The sequence below is a fragment of the Echeneis naucrates genome, chromosome 7 (genome assembly GCF_900963305.1).
Source record: "Echeneis naucrates chromosome 7, fEcheNa1.1, whole genome shotgun sequence".
Lineage (NCBI taxonomy): Eukaryota > Metazoa > Chordata > Actinopteri > Carangiformes > Echeneidae > Echeneis > Echeneis naucrates.
The window spans coordinates 10,944,735-10,963,059 of NC_042517.1; the positions used below are offsets into that span (position 1 = coordinate 10,944,735).

At 42.8% G+C, this 18,325-nt stretch overlaps 1 protein-coding gene across 7 annotated transcripts in view; it reads right to left on the reverse strand.

The window, feature by feature from the left end:
• The window catches only part of casz1 (castor zinc finger 1), a 158,746-nt gene that overhangs the window by 26,842 nt on the left and 113,579 nt on the right, over positions 1–18,325 (reverse strand). For 4 of the 7 annotated variants that reach the window (XM_029507266.1, XM_029507264.1, XM_029507265.1 and 1 more), the window contains one exon: positions 3,028–3,588. In XM_029507266.1, the coding sequence (XP_029363126.1) occupies positions 3,028–3,544 (517 nt within the window). In that variant the 5' untranslated portion in view covers positions 3,545–3,588. Of the gene's footprint in view, positions 1–3,027; positions 3,589–17,701; positions 17,841–18,325 lie in introns of those variants that run through there. The other 3 variants (XM_029507262.1, XM_029507267.1, XM_029507261.1) reach the window with 2 other exon arrangements.

Below are 18,325 nucleotides of genomic sequence, written 5' to 3' on the forward strand. Positions count from 1 at the left end.
ACACAGATATCCCCTTTTTCATATTCTATTTGCTGAGGGTATTATCATCACCTTCTCTGAAAAATTAGCCGAGTCTCTTTATTCCTTCATGTGCTGTGATATCAATGAAAGGCAAATGATTGGACTTGAAGGGATTATGACTGGGACCGACAGGAGATAACCTTTCTAAAACACCATGTAAATGAGTTTTCAACTCGAGCCCTATTTGACTGGCTCTTAATGATGATGTGGCACGAACTGGGAAAATGTGTGTGTTGAACGGGTTAAGGTGGGACCATAACCATGAATACATAAATAAATAAATCAGTGTTTTTCCTTTTTACTCTCATTATTTCCTCTCATATTTGTTAACACGTGACAGTTCCCTTTGCACCGTCTCTGGTGCCACTGGAAAATCTAGGAAGAAGTGGTTCCTAATCTTGACACTTCAGGCGAGCAAAATCTACCACATGGCTGGGTCCTGCCTTGGCTATATTTGTTGCAATTAGGCCACATTTTCCCGCCCAGATATGATAACAGATGGGCATTATATCTCGTTTTGGCTGACCAAACATGGACATCAGTGTGGCATAGCTTCTGTACTCACAGGACTGAGAGGCAGAGGTGTTGCTGCTGATAAAGGTGCATGCTAGTGGCTATATATGGACTAATCTCAAGTTTGAATACTCTCTAACAGGTGACACTTTTGAAACACATATGCACAATGTAAACTGAAAATGTTTCAGCACAGTGCTGGATTGAGAGATGAGTTCGGTCTGGGAAAGTTTTCAATAGCCAGATTCTTTTTATGGTACAATCATTTAAATTATAGAGTTTTAAAAAGCAATTTGTCTCCATGTAAGTGAATTAGCTTAAGTGTGTTTTGTTTAAATGGACAGTGGTATCCTAATAAAGACTTGGTTTGAATAAATGACATTATGTGCATTTGTTTGAAGTAATTTGACACACACAAAACTGTACGGAGCTTCAAACTTCCTTGCTGTATGGTTAGTTAATTAACAGGCGGTAAATAGAGAGGGCTTTGAAACAGCTTGAAATGAACAATAACCTTTTACAGTGAACCCAGAATTGCAAATGGAAGTCATGGTCAAGCCTGTTTGATCCATCGCTATAAGCATCTCTGTCATTGCTTTCATAGTTTTTATTCATTGGTTTTTCCATCGACTGGCTTATGAGGGCTCTAATGCGACATCTAAATTATCTAGGAAAAGTATTCTGGGGTTTTGCACTGATAGGAAATCCGCACGATGCCTCAATGTGAGGAGTTAAATGTTTTGAAGGTCGCAGTTTCTCTCATTGATCTTGCAATGTTTGTTAATTACATTGTCACTGATGTTGTGAGAGATAATTAAGCCACTATGTTTATATGCATAATTATGTGCACTCCGCATCAGCCTTTGAAAGACAGCGGCGAGAGAGAGAGTGAGAGAGAGTGAGAGAGAGAGAGAGGGAGGAAAAAAAATGTTTTAATTGTGAGCTGAGCAGAAACATGGCAATATAGATGCCCTAGTTACAATCAACAAAGAGCAACTCCCCCCCAAAAAAAGAACACACACACACGCACACACGCAGACTAAAGACACAATTTAAAACTGATGCAGTGTGCTCTCCTTGCAATCTTCAAACACTCTGGCTTTGTTGTAAAGTTGTAAGGGAGCGAGTGGAAGGAAAGGTGCAGGCCTGCTACACAACAGTAATTCATATTTACAGACAGGCTTTTCTTTATACACACAAAATGACTAATTTAAACCACAAAGCCATTTTCATTTGCCTCTTAAATGAAACCTGCTTCATTTTCTCAGAAGCCCCTGCCCCCAATTCTGTGTGGCCAAAGCTACTGCTGTACAGTTTGTGAAACAAAGAAAAGAAAAGAAATGAAGGAAAAAAGTGCATGTGCACATGACTCTGAGGTAGATACCTAAACCTAGATGAAAGACTGAAAAACAGTTAAACAGATGTGAACAAGCACAAAACAAAACTTGTTTTTACACCACAACAACCGGTCTCGCCTGCAAATTGGTGTTTTTTTTTTCTCTCTCTGGTTGTCTCTCAGGCTTTATCTATTCATATAACTGAGCTATGTTCATTTTTTTTTCTCCTTTTTACAGCTCTGTGTTCTTGCTTCTGCTATACAAAGGCCAATCTCTCCTCAAGGGTCACAAAGTGTGTAACTGTAAAGGGCACTTTCTTAAAAGACTGTTTGTGCTGTTAGCACGCTCTCTTGCTACTTTAGTGTGACTGTTGGAAGTCTCCACCAGCTTTATCTATTTGATAATCAGTAAATTATACCGAGGGAACATCATGTAACAATTAAACAGAGGTTATTATGAGTCACTTACAAGAGCACATAGTATAAAGGAATTTATTAAAATATGTTCATGTCTGCTCACAACTCTTTGTGAGGAGACAATAAAACACTAAACCATGATGTGTGTCTGCATTATAAATTCCCCTATTTCTGACTTCATTTGACAATTGATCTCTTGGATTCTACAACTGTGAAAAAACACCAAATTCCTCCCAGGGAGACTACAACTCCATGTAATAGAGGAGCTTCGGGCGGTGGCTAAGTTTAGTGAGCTTAGGGAAAAATCAAAGACTCAATATGTAATCCTGGGCGTAATATGAAGCTTAGTCTGGCCCTGCCATGCGCTGTTGGCCCACAGCTGCTGGGAGAGTGCATAAACGGCCTCACATCGTCAGCCTACTCCATTTATGAATTTCTTTGTACAGTTAACCACGCACTGACATCTCGCTCTTTTCGCCTCTGGCCTGCCACACAAATCTGTCTTTAGAGTGACAGTGTCACTGGCTATTCATAATGTAACCCTAGAGTGTGTCTTTCCAATAATGGGCACACTCATGTAGATGTGGGAGCGTCCCTTGCCCTTTATTTAAGCCTTTGCCTCCTAATACTATGGGGTGGAATATTTTGAAGGCCAAAGGTAGTGTTGGTATAAGATGTATAAAAAGAGACAGTGTAGTATGACAGGAAAGTCTCAAGGAGGACACACAGTCGTAATGTACCTGGAGAGGAGAAAGGTGCTTGGCGACTCTGGGCCTCGCTTGGTGGTATGCAGGTGTCATCTTTTGAAGGCCTGTCATCAGCGTCTTTGTCGTCATGGTAACTGCCATCGTGAGACCCTGCCGTAGGATCGGCCTCCTCTGCATTGTCTTCTTCATCGCTGCAGCCTTTGGGCTGTACCATGTACACGCCCTCAGGAGGGCCGTCTTCGTCATTGCTGACTTTGAGTTCATGCTCGTGCTCATCGTCAGGAGCTTGCAGCTCATCGCTGTACTCGCCATTGACCCACTTCTCAATGGCCTCGCGTCTCTTCTGGTCCTCCTCTAGGCTCTGATTTAGGCTCAGGCCCTCAGGGAAGTTGGTCTCATTGTCATCGTAGTGGGAACTGCCACGCTCACTGTTTTCCGCTACACTCTGGTCTCCCTCAGCATTCTGGGAGCTGCTGTCGAACACCACCTGGCGGCTAAGCTTGGCACAGATAGCATTGAGTTTTAGGCCACCTTTCCTTTTGGCAGCCATCTTGGATTTTCCTGAGGTCGTTTCAGTGCATAAACTCCTTTCAGCTGAGAAAAACAAGAACAACACAAAAAAGGGCATGAGTCAAAAGAATCACAAAACTCAGCCGACAGTTCAGAAACGTTTCAAGGAGCACAACTCGTTCCAAATGGGGTCAAGGCGAGTTTCTAGTGTGGCCCGAAACAAATATGAAGTGAATTCTACTGATTTTGAAAAACAGAATGGAAAAACAAAACTGATATGGAACAAATGGTGACTGCTGCTATTATTAACATCCAAAAGCACTTAACAATAACAGCGCAAGACTAGAAGGACACACAGAGATACTGTACATATCTTTCTAAGTCACACCTCTTCGGTCAGCTCAGAATTTAACACTGCGGTGGAAAAAAAAAAAAAATAAAAAGGCAGAAAAAAAGCACAGGCAGCTGAAACCACAGGCAGATAGGTATCAGACCCCCTACGGTACTACAAGCAGCAAATACTCGGCTACATAATCCTTCACATGACAGCGCTATAGAGACACTGTGAAATGTTATCTTCACTCTCACCTCAAGAGGCTGTGGTCTTGCTACTGAGTGGGGGGGCTGCTCAGTATTAAAGCTGTCAGGACGTGGAGTGAAAATGCTGAGCACTTTTGGGCATTTTGGAGCTGCATTCTCATGTTGGCTATTCAGTGGAATTAGACTCAGTAACTGTTTCCGTAGATGCTGCTAATTTAACTTTATTAACAGGAATGTAATGTCCTGTGTAGATGAGCTCTTTCAACTTTTACTGTTCATCCAGCCAAGAGGGTGGCATGGTCACATTATGCAAAAAAAAAAAAAAAAAAAGTTGTAGTTCCTGTGTTTTACATATCTTTACTTAACAAGATATACTATGAAGACTTCACTTTTTCCCCCCATTTTTTCCCTCATCCTGGCCTCCCTGAACAATAGGGTGTGATAGAGCATGCATTGGGGCAGGAATGGGTGGCATTATTTCAACCCAAGTGGGGCTATCTTTATAACATGTCCTCTGATGAGGCAGGAACAGCTGCCTGTGGCATTCCATATCCAGAGCTGCCTTTTTAGGGCAGAAACCGCACACTGTTACCTTTCACTTGATTTCCACAGCCACCAAAGTTCACCTTCCAACAACGTTTCAGACTCAAAATCAAGGCCAGATCTTTATCACGTTGTAAATAAGTAAAAAAAAAAAAAAGAAGAAGAAAAAAAAGAAGGAGGAGGCGACTGAGTGGAAGAGTGTGCTTATGATATCAAAAATAGTTGAAGATATACCCGACACCAACCAACCACGAGAACTTTTTTTTTTTTTTTATTAGTAGTCGCAGGTAAAGCTTTGTCAGTCAAGGCTGTGTGAAAACTGTTAAACACAGCAAGAGATATTTCTACTTATGTGAAGTCGTATTTAATCCTAACTCAGCAACACTGTGAGTAAGATAATAGACTATACGGGGCTACGGACACACCATTTCAGCAGAGGAAAATGTGTGATATCAGAGGTAACAAAGTTCTATCTTAAAGACTCAATTCACTTTCTACAACAATGAGTACGAGACTCTTCATTTCCCTTCAGCCATAAAGCCAAGCACAATCATGTGTGAGCCATTGCCAGCATTATGTAAATGACATCGGTGCAACATAAAAGCCTGTTTTCATTTTCTTTTGCAAAGCTGTGGCATCATTAGAGGATATACAATTTGAAGGAGTTTACAGATCAGCCCAACACCAGACAATACACCGCATGCTCCCCACACATGCCTTCTCAGTTACTGTATTTACATTGCAGGCTTCCTCTCTGAAACAATGACTTCAGGAATTATGTAGTTTTGAGGAGGCCATATATCAGCGGCGGATTACTGTACAATTTAGTGTTAGACAATTGCTGGCAGAGGTGAAAGGGTCACCTTTTAGAAGACAGCAATTTTGAAAGAAAAAAAAAATCTGCTGGAAAAACTATTAGGGAGTAAAAGACATAAATTTCCACCTTTTTTTTTTTTTTTTAGATATATTCTCCAAAGGAAGATTGAGGACATTTGGGTGTTGCACTGGAGGTGATTTTTTTCTGTTTACTGTGTTCAGTAATTCATGCTTTAACTACTGATTTCCTTTCTGTTGCAATCTCAAGCTACTTGTAGGAAATGACCCCTACGCAGTTGTTTCTTTCCATTACTGCCTATTTATGTATGATTTTCTGTTAACAATAAGGAGCGTGAGTAGAGGACCAAGTGCTACTGGTTGATGCCTCTAACTGAACTAACAGACATCTTAAGAACATATTCAGAGTTTCCTTTCAGAAGGTGAAGCATGCTTTAGAACAAATTTAATATTGTAAGCTCCCCCCGAGGACAAACATGCTATGGTTCGATGGTTTATGGAAGCTGTCTAAACTATTATTTATGCTGAGGGCTTCTGTCCACAGCAGCTTTTTTGCCATTGCTTACAATAGGGATTGCTATGGTAACACTAAGCTGTTTACCTCAAGTCGTTTGTGTGCATGATAGCGTACAATGAGATAAAATCTGTGGGGACCTACATGAAAGAACAACTTTTCCCTCTGGGACCAACTCCCCCACCTCCCTGAGAGTCCAGTAAGCATTCTGCCTTATTAATGAATATCAGAAAGAAAAACAACACTGTCACATGCATTGGACATTATTTACAGTTCTGTTTTAGCATGGTGTGCTAATTGTCAAGGAGGAGACACCTCAGTAAGCACTGGGAGGTGGAAAATGGGCAGTTTTCAATTTGAACACAACAGCTGAAACTAATTTTTCCAACTGCTTATATTAACTGTGACACTATTTTTACTGGAAACAGAGCAGGAGCACAAAGGAGTGCCATATACTGTCTGTATAAGGCCAAAACCTGAGGAAAAAGTAAAGAAACTATTTTGAATACATTTGGACTCGGTCGGGCTCTTTTTCATCTTCAGTCAAAAATAAGTGCATCATCAAGTTCTTTTGGGCCCTGTTTCTTGTCAGCGGTGAATAACACAGCTTGTGTTCAAGTCTAGCCTGCCGCACTGACAAACTTACTCTTCCACAGCTCTGAGCCCCACAGGTCTTGTTGGTTTTTTGATGCAGAGTCTCTGTTTGTGTGCCAGAATGATATCATGCCCAATCAAGTGGTGTTTCAAATCCTAATAACGCTGTTGGAAGTGCATTATTTGTGTGAACGTGTGCAGACTATAATCAAGACAGCTACGGGTAAGGGATTTGGGAGTTAACGATAGTTGTGACTGGTGGGTCCGTGGCTTTACCTCTTTCTGAAACACGAGACAAGGTGGCTTACGTCTTAAATACTTGTGTAATTATCTTATGGAAAACGTAAAATCACATATGCAGCACACTGAATATGAAACAACCTGGCGTTATTTCTTATTCTAAGTGCAGTGCTGCACCACAAACACACCCACCTCATGCAGAGTTGTCAGTCTGTATGGAGTGAGCACACAGGAGGGTCTGTATATAAGAGAGGTAGATATTACTTGTTTAAACTGAAGCTAATCTCGTCGCCTAATCAAACACAGGTACAGGGCTTGTTGTAGATTCCTGCTGAGTTTCAACATGACTGACACAGGGACAACCCCCACCCCCCCACCCACCCCTCAATATCAGGAGTTAATTAATACAAACAGGGTCTGGGAGATGTCTGCTCAGCTCAGGATTATTTTACAATACACAACCGAGAGTTGCTCTAGCTCTTAAAAAAAGGCAGTTATAACTTTATGAACCTTTGGCAGATTAATCGACAAGGCTGCAGCTCCTGGTGTGTAGCTCAGTGAACCTTTTGTGTCTCTGGCTCTCAAGGGAGATGTATGTATGAGAGAGTAAGCGTGCATGTGTGTTTGAGGAAAATCACTGAGCCACACAGGCAAACATGCACAGGGACAGTTGAAAATTACCATGTTTTTATTTTTGTAAATTTAGCACTTGCAGGAAGAGAGTGTTTTCCTCTTCCTCACCCTCCCTCCACTCCCCCCACAGTAGAGAGGTTGCGGCAACCGCAAGGAAGTCAAGCGGAAAGCCACTGATGGACAACTACGGCACGACACCCAGACCCCAGCATCTGGCCCCTCTCTCATTTTTATTACACAAGAATAACAATAAGCGGGTCGCCGACCCCGCCGTGAGATTTTGCCACAGTTTTCCAACAGTCAGTGCAGCCGATGCTGAGAAATTTCCATTTTTCCGCATGCATATTTAATTGAGTTTTGTCCCAGTGGTGCGGAAATGATTTGTTTTTTGCTCTCTGTTCACTTGACTCCTCTTCGGAGTCGCTAACCCTGATTAAGACGTTCCCGTTAATTTCCCAGCGCACACCTTTTTTTTGTGCATTAATGGTTCTGATCGTCTAATTAAAACTTCTCAGCTCGGCTGCTGATCACCGCTCGTTGTGCCTCTGACCTGAAGTTTTAATTGCCGCATCAGAAGCGATAATAATAATTTTGAGGTTCTGATGATTAAAAACAATGCCATTGCCAACTAGTTGATAGATGGGGGTTTGGGGGTGGGCACATCTGAGGAGAAGTTTATGGAGAGAGGGGACTTAGAAAAGGGGCTGTAAAGGTAGGTATACTCTACGAAGGAGCAAGAGGAGTGGGGGGGAGACCAGCATTGGTGAATACTGAAGCAAAGGGGGTGGTGGAGCATATGGAAATCTTCCAGCCCTCCTGTCCTTCAGAGTCTTTCTGATGAGACAGGTTTGGCTGGGACTGGGACTTAGCTTTCCCCACCTCAAATTTAAACCCGCTACCGACTGATCTACTTTGGAGCTTTACTCACTTAGCAGCTTGCCACAAAAAAAAAAAAAAAAAAAAAAGAGGGAGAGAGAGCGCGCAAGAGAAAGAATGATAAAGGCACATAAAAGATGACGACAGTCCAATACCCTTTGCTTATTTTCATAAAAAGATAATAGCAGAGTAGGTGCAGTACAAAAGGCACATTGTTCATAAAGTGACTGAATGGAAAAAAGGAACCTACAGTGACTGCTGTCTCTGTCATAAAACATGATACTGATGAGATATGATACGCAGATTACTGTCAAAACAGGAGAAGTGAGATTGCTTGTGATCTTCTTTTTAACAGTACTTTCACACTGTACTTTGCAGATCACACAAAGTGCGGTGATGATAGGAAACGATTCAGGCATGAAGAGCGTCTGTGCACCCAGTAAACCCGCCACCAGCACCAATCTGTCACATTTTGTTCTTTTTTTTTTTTTAACCACTAGAGTTCCAATGGATTTTTTTTTTTATAGTTTGCACTACAGGATCAATGCTTTGCTGCACAGAATACTGTACATGCATACATGCAGGCACACACATACAGACATACAGTACACAGACACATGGACATAAAGTCAGGAGGAGATAGTTGTCTTCTCCTGCCTGCCCCTCTCTCTCACAAATCTATTTTATTATTAATCAGTTGGTTGCACATCTGTCTGCTTGTTGTGGTTTTTTTTTTTGGTTGTTGTTTTTTTTATATCAATAAAGCACTTATCTCTTTTCGTCTAGAATGTGACCTTGCTCATTGTGTCCCGTCTTTCCGGGGGTGCTGACCTTAAAGGACCCGTTTGGTCTATTTCATTTCGGCTCCATCCACGGGCTGTTATCAAACACAAGCCCTCAGCCAAGTGCCACGCTACCGTCACACTGCCGCAAAACACAAACAAGATGCTGCAGGACAAAAGCAGGCATGAACTGCCTCAGTAACATACACACCGACTGCACAGGACAATGGCTGAAGAAAACAATGTATATTTCAAGTGCAGACGGAAGAGGAAAGACGCTGAACTTGAGGGCAATCAGGCAGGAAAGTAGAAATCTAAGGACAAATACGCCCTTTGCCTTCATCACAAACAGGGTAATTATGGTATTTTCCACAGCAGAGGAAAAGCAAACTAAGATGGTCCAAGTGAGAAAAAAAAATAATAATCTGACATGAGTGAGAGCTATTCTGACAACCACGTACCAAAACAGCTAACTTTTATTCAGTTTGCTGCTTAGAGTAATTCATGGGACACATGGCTAACTTGTTAAAATTGTACAGCAAATCTGGACTCACAGCTGGCACCAGATGAAAGCTTCATTTATAAGTGTTTGTGTCGTAGGAGGCAGAGGCTTTGCTTTAAAAAAATAAAATAAAACACACAATTGCACACAGTCCTGTGCTTCTACAGAAGGAAACAAGGAGAATTTATTCCTGCAGCTTTTGTTTAGGAGCTCAGTTCCCATGATCAGTTTTTAAGACACCAAGGGTGCAATTTGATAAGCCAACCGCCATGGTAAATGAGCAGACGACCCCTGTGTCTCTCCCTCATGGATGCTGTGTTTGGTGCGGCAGCAAGGCAGTGTGGGTAGTACAGTGGAGAGGGGGCTCAGTGGTGCACCTCTCAAGGGCCCTCGAGCTAATATCTGTACAGATTAACTGCTTCAGTTGTATTTTGGTCACGGGGATCTCTCTTCGCCTCTGTGGCTTATTGGGAGGGAGAAGGGGAGGTGTGTGTCTTTGTGTGTGTATGGGGCTCACTAGGGTTAGTTACACACTTTGTTCTGTAGCAAAGCAAATGGCCCACTTGTCTGAGCGGTCAGGAGCCTCCGGACTGGTGTGTGTCACTCCATGTCATTATCTGCGGGACCATATTTAACTTACCAGAATCTGGAGCCACATTGCTGAGTAAGTCATGCCCATCTTCTTACCACCACGTACCCTCTCTGTCTCTCCACAGGACACACAGACGCACAAACACACACTGTGTCAATCCTCCAGGGTAAACTCAGCACACGCCGCTCCATTAGTTATCAATTAAGTCTGGAAATCTCCACCTGGCTTAGACACACAGATGAAGCTGGCGCACATTCGTAACAAGAAGTTGAGGAGAGCGTGTCTTATTTGACTACGAGTGCGTTTGTGTGTCCGTGCGGGTGGCACTTTTGTCCATGAGGTTAACCTTGATATGAGGCCCTGTCATGCCAGATAATGTCAATCAATGACAAGCCCTCACAGATAACCCCTAATGTGAAGCCTAAAAAGCAAAGCTGTTTAGATCTTTAGACATGCCCCCTTTCACCAGCATATGAATTGCATTACAAGGAAATGAGCTGTGGCATTTCTTTAATAAGACTCTTAAGACATTTTGACAGCATATAAGGCACTCTGCTGTTAAAAAAAAAAAAAAAAATTAAATAAAGCCCCTGCTGACAAAGCCTCCTCACACAGTGCACCGTTCTGATGGGCAGCTCCAAGTCCCCGTTAAGTGGAGGGGAGAAAACGACATGTCGGGAGGGGGGTAAAGAAAAAAAGAGGGCTGGACCTTTCTTTTCTTTTTTCCCAAGCTCCCAGGGACTCCTTAATTGATTTCCAAGGTTATGTTTCAAATTTGTTTTTCACATACGGGAGCCTGGTGAATGAGAGTGCGAGTCAATGTTTTTCAGGCAATTTCCCTAAATTCTGCCGAGTTCTCCGCTTAGATCTCACTGGCCTCCCTCTCCCGCTCCCACCTTTGCTCTTTTTCTTCTCTCCCTCTCCTTGAAAAGAAAGACGGAGGTGACATTAACCCAAAAAAAGCATGCATTTCCAGACAGGATGCCTGTGCTGACAACATCGATCCCTGGCTACCATTAAAACATTTGCTCTGCCTGACAGACTTTTCCTCTTTTGGACTTTATATGCGGTAGAATGAATCACAGGTGCCTGTTAAAATGTCATCCTGGGTAGGCTGTCTACCTGTTCAAAAACGGCCTACGAGGCTCGAAGTTTTTCGTTTTTTTTTTAATCATCTTCTACACTTCCAATGTTCAGTGCATCAGTGCAATTAAATTTTGATCAAAATACATTCTTTGTGGGGCTAAGAGAGGAAATGATGACAATGAGTCTTCCTGCTTGTGGGATTTGCATTTTTTAAAGCCTGTGGTTATGATTCCCCTGCCAGAACTTAGTTTGTTATCTTTTACTTTTCTGATAAGCAGGATGGAAGTGACAACATTGTTGCAATGATATACAACATTTTCAGAAAGTATCTGTCTGTGTGTTGCTGGGGAAGTGTGGGCATATGCACAATCCACTGTTAACACATGTGCTAAGTGGATGGAACTAATATTATGTGTGTGTGTGTTGGTGTGTTGCACGCCTGCTTGCAGGGGTGTAGACAGCAGGGCATTGCGCTCCATGCACTCCTTCTGCTCCTCTCTGTCTCATGGCTACAGGTCACGTCATTTGCTCTGAGACACACACTGTCAAGTACGCACACTAACATTTCTACACACTCGGGAAAATCTGATCCACAGTAAGGGTAAACACGCCCCTGTGCCCGTGACAGCACTAAAATAGTGTGCTTTATCAAAAAGTTCAACGTGAACTCGAGGTGGAACTGAATGTGGCAGTTTTCACCTAAAACAGGAACACACTCTTGTTTTCGGGAGTTAAACAGAAAGAGGAATGTGCACAACTGAATTTGAGGTGTGATAAAAACAACACTCACAATAAGGGAGGAAAAAGGAAAAAAAAAATGTATGTGAAAGGATGAAACAAGCAAAACTGCTTGCAGGAAAAAAGAATGCTGTCTATTTTGGGTCTCAGTATACAAAAGGAAGTGCTGCTAAGTTGACTCAAACAAATAAATTTGCTTTTGATAAAACCACAGCAACTACTTTTGCATTCTACACCAAACCCACTTTGTTTCCTGCAGCTTTATCTTCATGACTTGCCACATTTGTGAGAAGCCACTCACCAAATTTTCAAGCACAAAACAGCTGAAGGTTTTGAAATGGTGCAGTGTGGAAAGCTTAAACTGTAATTTTATTTTAAAAGTGACACGTTAAAGGAAAGCCTCAGAAGTAAAGGGAGCGCTTGCCTATTTGCGTTGGATCCAGCTGCCCGTTTTACATTTCTGCAACATTAATATTCCTCTTATTATTATTTTAAAGTGAAAACGGATACTCTGTTGAAGTGCAAATCTGATGAATTACGGGAGCAGATTGCTGCTATTAATTATTAAAACCTATTTTATAAATATTCAGGTCTGTCATGCATCTAATAATGAACGCTTTAGAGGAGGTTACTTCCCGTGCGCATCCTAATGTGTCAGAAATATCACTTTTAATCACGCTTGTGTCAGTGAGTGCTGGATTTGAACCTGCTGAAAAATCTACTAAATCAAGGAAACTCAGCCAGCCCACTACTGTGCTTGTCACAGCTCTTCCGTTCCTGCTGTTTCGCAGGATCCAGTTTCTTCTCTTGCCCCGTCTAAAGACGTGGTGAACACCTCTCAGCTTCCCGCTGCATTCTTTCTGTGGTAATTTGAATGGAGAATAATGCATCGGTAGCACTCTACCTTCTGGACACACCTAGTCCCAGCGCTACTGCTGCCATATGCTGTGTTGATACATATTCATAACACTTTCTCGTGTGTTGAGTGTCGGTGTGCAATGAGGCTTAAATGAGTGTCTCACAACTTCAAATGGGAAGAGGGAAAGAGAAAAGAAAAAGGCACACACAAAGAAAGTTGGACTGCTCTTCTTCCTCCCACAAGTGAAAAGACAAGTTTGGGTGCTGATGTGATCTCAGTGATTTTCTGGAGATGAGCAAGACGCTGTGGAGTATCAGGACTGGCTTGAAGAAGCTGTGAGAGGCGGCGACTGTCAACGTGGTTAGATAAACTGTGCTGTCAAGGGGTCTCAGTGGTGGGGTGAGAGCCCGTGGCACTGTACCACGACCCCATACACTCCGCCAGTATATATACATATGCTGCACAGAGCATACGCACAACCTGATAGTGATACACACACGCACACACACACACACCGACGAGCACTCTAAGATTAACGCTGTCAGAGCTACAGTGATACCCCTTCATTATCTGCACACAGGGCCTCCTTCGTGAGCTTGCTTGCCTCACTGTCCTCTCTGCTGCTCCTCTATGGAGGTAGTAATTACTAAAGCTAACATTTCTTGCTCTCTGTGCCTACTACCCTCCACTTCCCCATTATTTCTTTCTCTTTTTGCACTCTTCTTGCCAGGCTTTTGCCCACTAGTGACACAGCTGAAGGTACGCCAGTGCTACTGGCAGCACCTGTGTGACTCACTGTGTTTGTGCGAGTGCTGTATTATGACATTATTCTGTGCCCAGCTGATGTGCAATAAAGGAACAGCACGTTACCCCAGATTCAGATCAGTCCTCCGGGTCAAACACTCACTGCGGTACAACAACAGAGAAGTGCTTGATGTTCCAGTGCAGAATCTGTTGTACTATACATTGTTGGTTTAACAGGCCGGGATCAGAGACTCTCCCTCTTGCATGGCATTTTTCATTACTAACAACGCTCATATGCTTGGGCTTTTTTCTTCATCTCCCACTGGAACTATGGCTTTATCAAAGGTGATAGCTTGCTCAGGCGCATTTTCTCAAACGTCTTCTTCAGCCAACCATTTCCCAAGATGCTCTTGGGTAAACGTCACTCATAAAAACCGGGGAAGATTTGATGGTGAGATCAAAAAGAAAGGAAGGACAGCAAAGCAGATCAGGGAGATAGGGGGTAAAAAGAGGAACGGTACCCTCCTCCCCCATCCGACACCAACGAGTGATGAGGGTAATTCCTCCAAGCAGCGCCTGTGTTTTCAGAAGCAAATACAACTAAATGCCGGGTACTGCCATGAGACATCAAAATGGGCGATTCTGACTTCAGAGGGTCTTCAGATGCTTGAGGAGTTGTCAGTGTTGGGCCAGTGGGACTGAACAGAGAGAACAGAAGGTACCAGAAGGCTGTTAACAGCCAATACGGGAACCATGCCAGAAAGACCGTCTCCTCCCCAAATGCCATTCGGCACCAGATCAGTAAAGGCTTCCACCATACTGTAATATCCCACCTGAGCACTTTCATCTACTCAAAGTGAGATCGCTTGAGTTTCTCATCTGCTGTACGCCTGTTAGTAACTGCACCGCTGGGATAACACGGTAGAAAGTAAAAAAATCCACAGGTAGGTGGCATAAAGGAGGAAAGACAAAAATACATGCCGCATATATAAACACTCAGGACTTCAACAGGTGCCCTGAAAGTAGGAATTTTTATGTGCTTTGCCTTACAGAGAGATTTTCATCAGCAAATCAAAGACTTGGAGACCCAAGTTGTGTCGTGACATGTCGAGAGGGATGTCCGCATTTTCTCCGGTGTTGTTCTTGCTCATTCTTGGAGCATTAGGCTCACTCTAAATAGCCTCAAGGAGATTAGGCTGGCTCATATTCAAATGCACATTTCTGCTAAAACCTACTCCATGAGTGGGCCAAGCAGATCAGCACAGGAGCGTGGTGAGACGGTAGTCAGAGAAGATTCTGTCATGTATAAATCAGCTGAGAGGAAGAAAAGAGACAGAGAGGAAAAGAGAGAGAGAAAGGCTGAGGTAAAAGACAAACAAGTGTTGGCTCTGCTATATGAGTTTAGTTAGCTAGAGAGTTAGTGCATGAGTTATGGCTAGCGAAGGGCCGAGGGACGCTGTATTTATGAGGGGACTGAGTGAGTGTTAAATCCCTGGTAAGAAATAAAGTTGTCCTTGAGCGAACAGGGGAAACATTTCACTCAGTCTAAGAGGTGCCTTGAAAAAAATGAAAGCCATCCCTCTTCGAGGGGAAGCACTGCTTCATATTCCCTAAAATTGCTTTATTCCTTAAAATCGCAATAGATCACTTCCAAGTGGATTGAATTTCATATTTGAATAGAGAGGAGGATTCTCCGTGTAGATGATATCAAGGGAGTTCATGAGCCAAGTAAAGGGAAAGAATCTGATTCTTCTAAAATTGCTTGAGGATTTTCTGAGGGATCTTTGGCTGAGGGGGTCTGCCAAAACACACAGTGCACTTGTTGCTGTGCAAGGGTTCATCCAAGAACAGTTTTCCATTGAGGTTTACACAGGAAAAAAAGAGTTGTCTTTCCCCAGTTCAAATATTTTTAATCAGCTATCTAACTGTCTGTGTATCCAAATGTGCAAATGTTTTATTTCAAATCTTTTCATTGAAAAAACTAAATCAAAAACAACTTGACTGGTGTTGAATGGAGTTGAAGTTAAAAACCTGAGAAACAAAGGGAGGCACATGGCCAACGGAAAAGGAAAAGCTTCACATTGCACTTTGTGCACATCTAACTCTAACTCAGACCTCTGTCCAAACCCCTGCAGTAGTAATAACAATTATTACTTAAAAAGGCTATATTTTTACATTAACTTAAAAGGCTATATCTTTTTCTTCCCCTCCAGCCTGTGCGGCCTCACTTACCCTAAGTATCTTCATAAATCACCAGTTACTGTTAACATGTACTCCACAATTCAGTCATCAATCTCCTACCAGGTCAGAGTGAAAACAGAGGGGGAAATGTCTGCTTAGTAAAATGTCTCTCTCGTGAATGCTGCTACCATCACCCACTACTCCAACACACACACACACACACACACACACACACACAGACACGCGTACAAATGTAGTGCAGTATCTTACACACACACACACACCAGTTAAATAACAAACACACGCGCCCAGCGCACAGCAACCAGTCCTATGGGACACCGGAGCGGTTGCCAGATCGCCACGGTAACGCAAGCCAAATTCAATTCTGACTTCACCTTTCACTCGGGAAGCTGGTTCCATTTGTTATAAAAACAAATAAACAGCAAGTGTGAAGTTTCAGCTGGCCAACTTCCGCTTCATCTCTCTTTTCTTTTCCTTTTTTTTTTTCCTGTGGGCCTCAACAAGAAATACCAGGCCCAGGCTGTAGCTGCTGGAGAGCCTGACACCCACTGGGCCGCATGTAAATCCGTGTTTATGTTCACAGACGCAGTATTTATTTAACCAAAAGGAGAAAATCTAATTGTACATGGGAAGGATTATTCCCTTCAGAACTGTGTCTCAAGATGGCAGGAAAGGACTCTTTAGCCTTTCTTAAACAGACACTGTTTACATCAGCAGAGTGGAAAATCCCTCAGATGACAAACCTCTCCATCACATCTGTCTCTAAACAGCCAAATCAATCTCAACCAACACCGCAAATTACGTCATATCAGATAAAAAAAGATCTGTACCTGACATCAGAGTGGAGGGATTTTAGGTGCTTTTTATTAATATTTTTCATAGTTTTAGTTTTATGAGAAGCACATTTCTATCTATTTCCCCTATAAAGTCACTAAATTAAATAGGTACGTCCTTCTGATAACTAGTCAGTACGATGCAATAATAATAAATAATAATTAATAAGGATAAAAGTATAAAAGGATAAATTATTCAGATCCTTTGCTAAATTAAAGGATCTAAATGGGTAAAGAATGGGTAAAAAATACCACAGAGTAAATAAATACTCAATTACAAGTAATTACAAGTCCTGCAAAAAAAAAAAAAAAACATCTAAAGGTATTGTCATTAAAATGAACTGAAGGAATAAAATGTCTTAATTTATATTTGCTGTGTTAAAGTCTAACATGCAATCAATTAGTGTGGTAGCTGGTCGAAGTTGAGATATTTAAAACTACTTTATTTACTGCTGGGTGCTTTCATCTATTTTCAAGTTATTGAATGTCATTGGCCTGTTTATATTCTATTTGTAAAATACTCATCTGTAAAGTAACTAGTGAATAAATATCAAATAAAAAAAATATCTCTCTCAAAATATAAAGTACAAAATAAAGAAATAAATAAAGTGGCAAACGTGATAGAAAAAGTCAGAGGTGGAGCACTATAAGGTGCAAAAAGTCAACAACAAAACTTTTTCAGAAGCAACACAGCATTAAAACTAATTAAACACCTCACTGACATTCAGTGCACTATAGGTGCAAATGTGCATCTGTAATTAAAAGCTACAAATTTTTTCCAAAAAACAAATATTACACCTGCTCTGTTTCCTCTCTCTCTCTCTCACTCTCTCTTACTCTCACACACACACACTCTTTGACACCACCCACCACATCACTACACATGCGTGCCTGACTCATGCCAACTGCAACTAGTAGCAGACCCGCTCACCTCGATGTAGCACTCAACTCCAGTTTGTGTTTGTGCACGCGTGTGTGTGTGTGTGTGTGTGTGTGTGAGTGAGTGGGCGCGTGCGTGTGTGTGTGCGTGTGCGTGTGTGAGGTGGGAGAGGGGAGAGGGGGAGGAAGGTGTATGTGAGTCTTACCTGGCAGCAGACCGCCCTCTGCGCTCTGTCTCACCTCTCCCTCCTGCCCTGGAAGAATTCTCTCCACAAAGCAAGGCATTTTCTCGTCAACTGCTCTCTGTCAAGGCTCTGCTCTCTCTCCCTCTCTCTCTCCCCCTCTCCTTCTGTGTCTCGCTCTCCCTCCCTCTCTCCTTCTCACTCCTTTCCTTGTTCCCACTCTGTCCTCTTCTTTCGCTGTCTATCTCTCCTCCCTCCTTACCCTCCCCCTCTCTCCTTCTCTCTCTCCACACCCCCCTCGCCCCCCCCCCCCCCCCCCCCACCCCTCCTTCCCCGAGCACAGATGTCGAGGCTGTGCAAGTTTACCCACTTTACCAGTAGGGGTCCTTCATCGCCCTTATCCACCCCACAGCCACATGGGGGAACAAAACACACACACATGCACACAGGCCCCAGGAAGAGAGAGCCACTTAACGGGCGCCCTCCTGTCACTGCTACAATGAGAGCCCTGTGCCGAGTAGCACGGCTGCATGAGCCGTGTGCGTGTGTTTACGTGTGTGTGTGTGTGTGTGTGCATGTTTGTGAGGAAGAGAGGGAGAGGAAGAGGGACAGGTGTGAAGTGGGAGGTGTGCACAGGGAGCTGGCCCT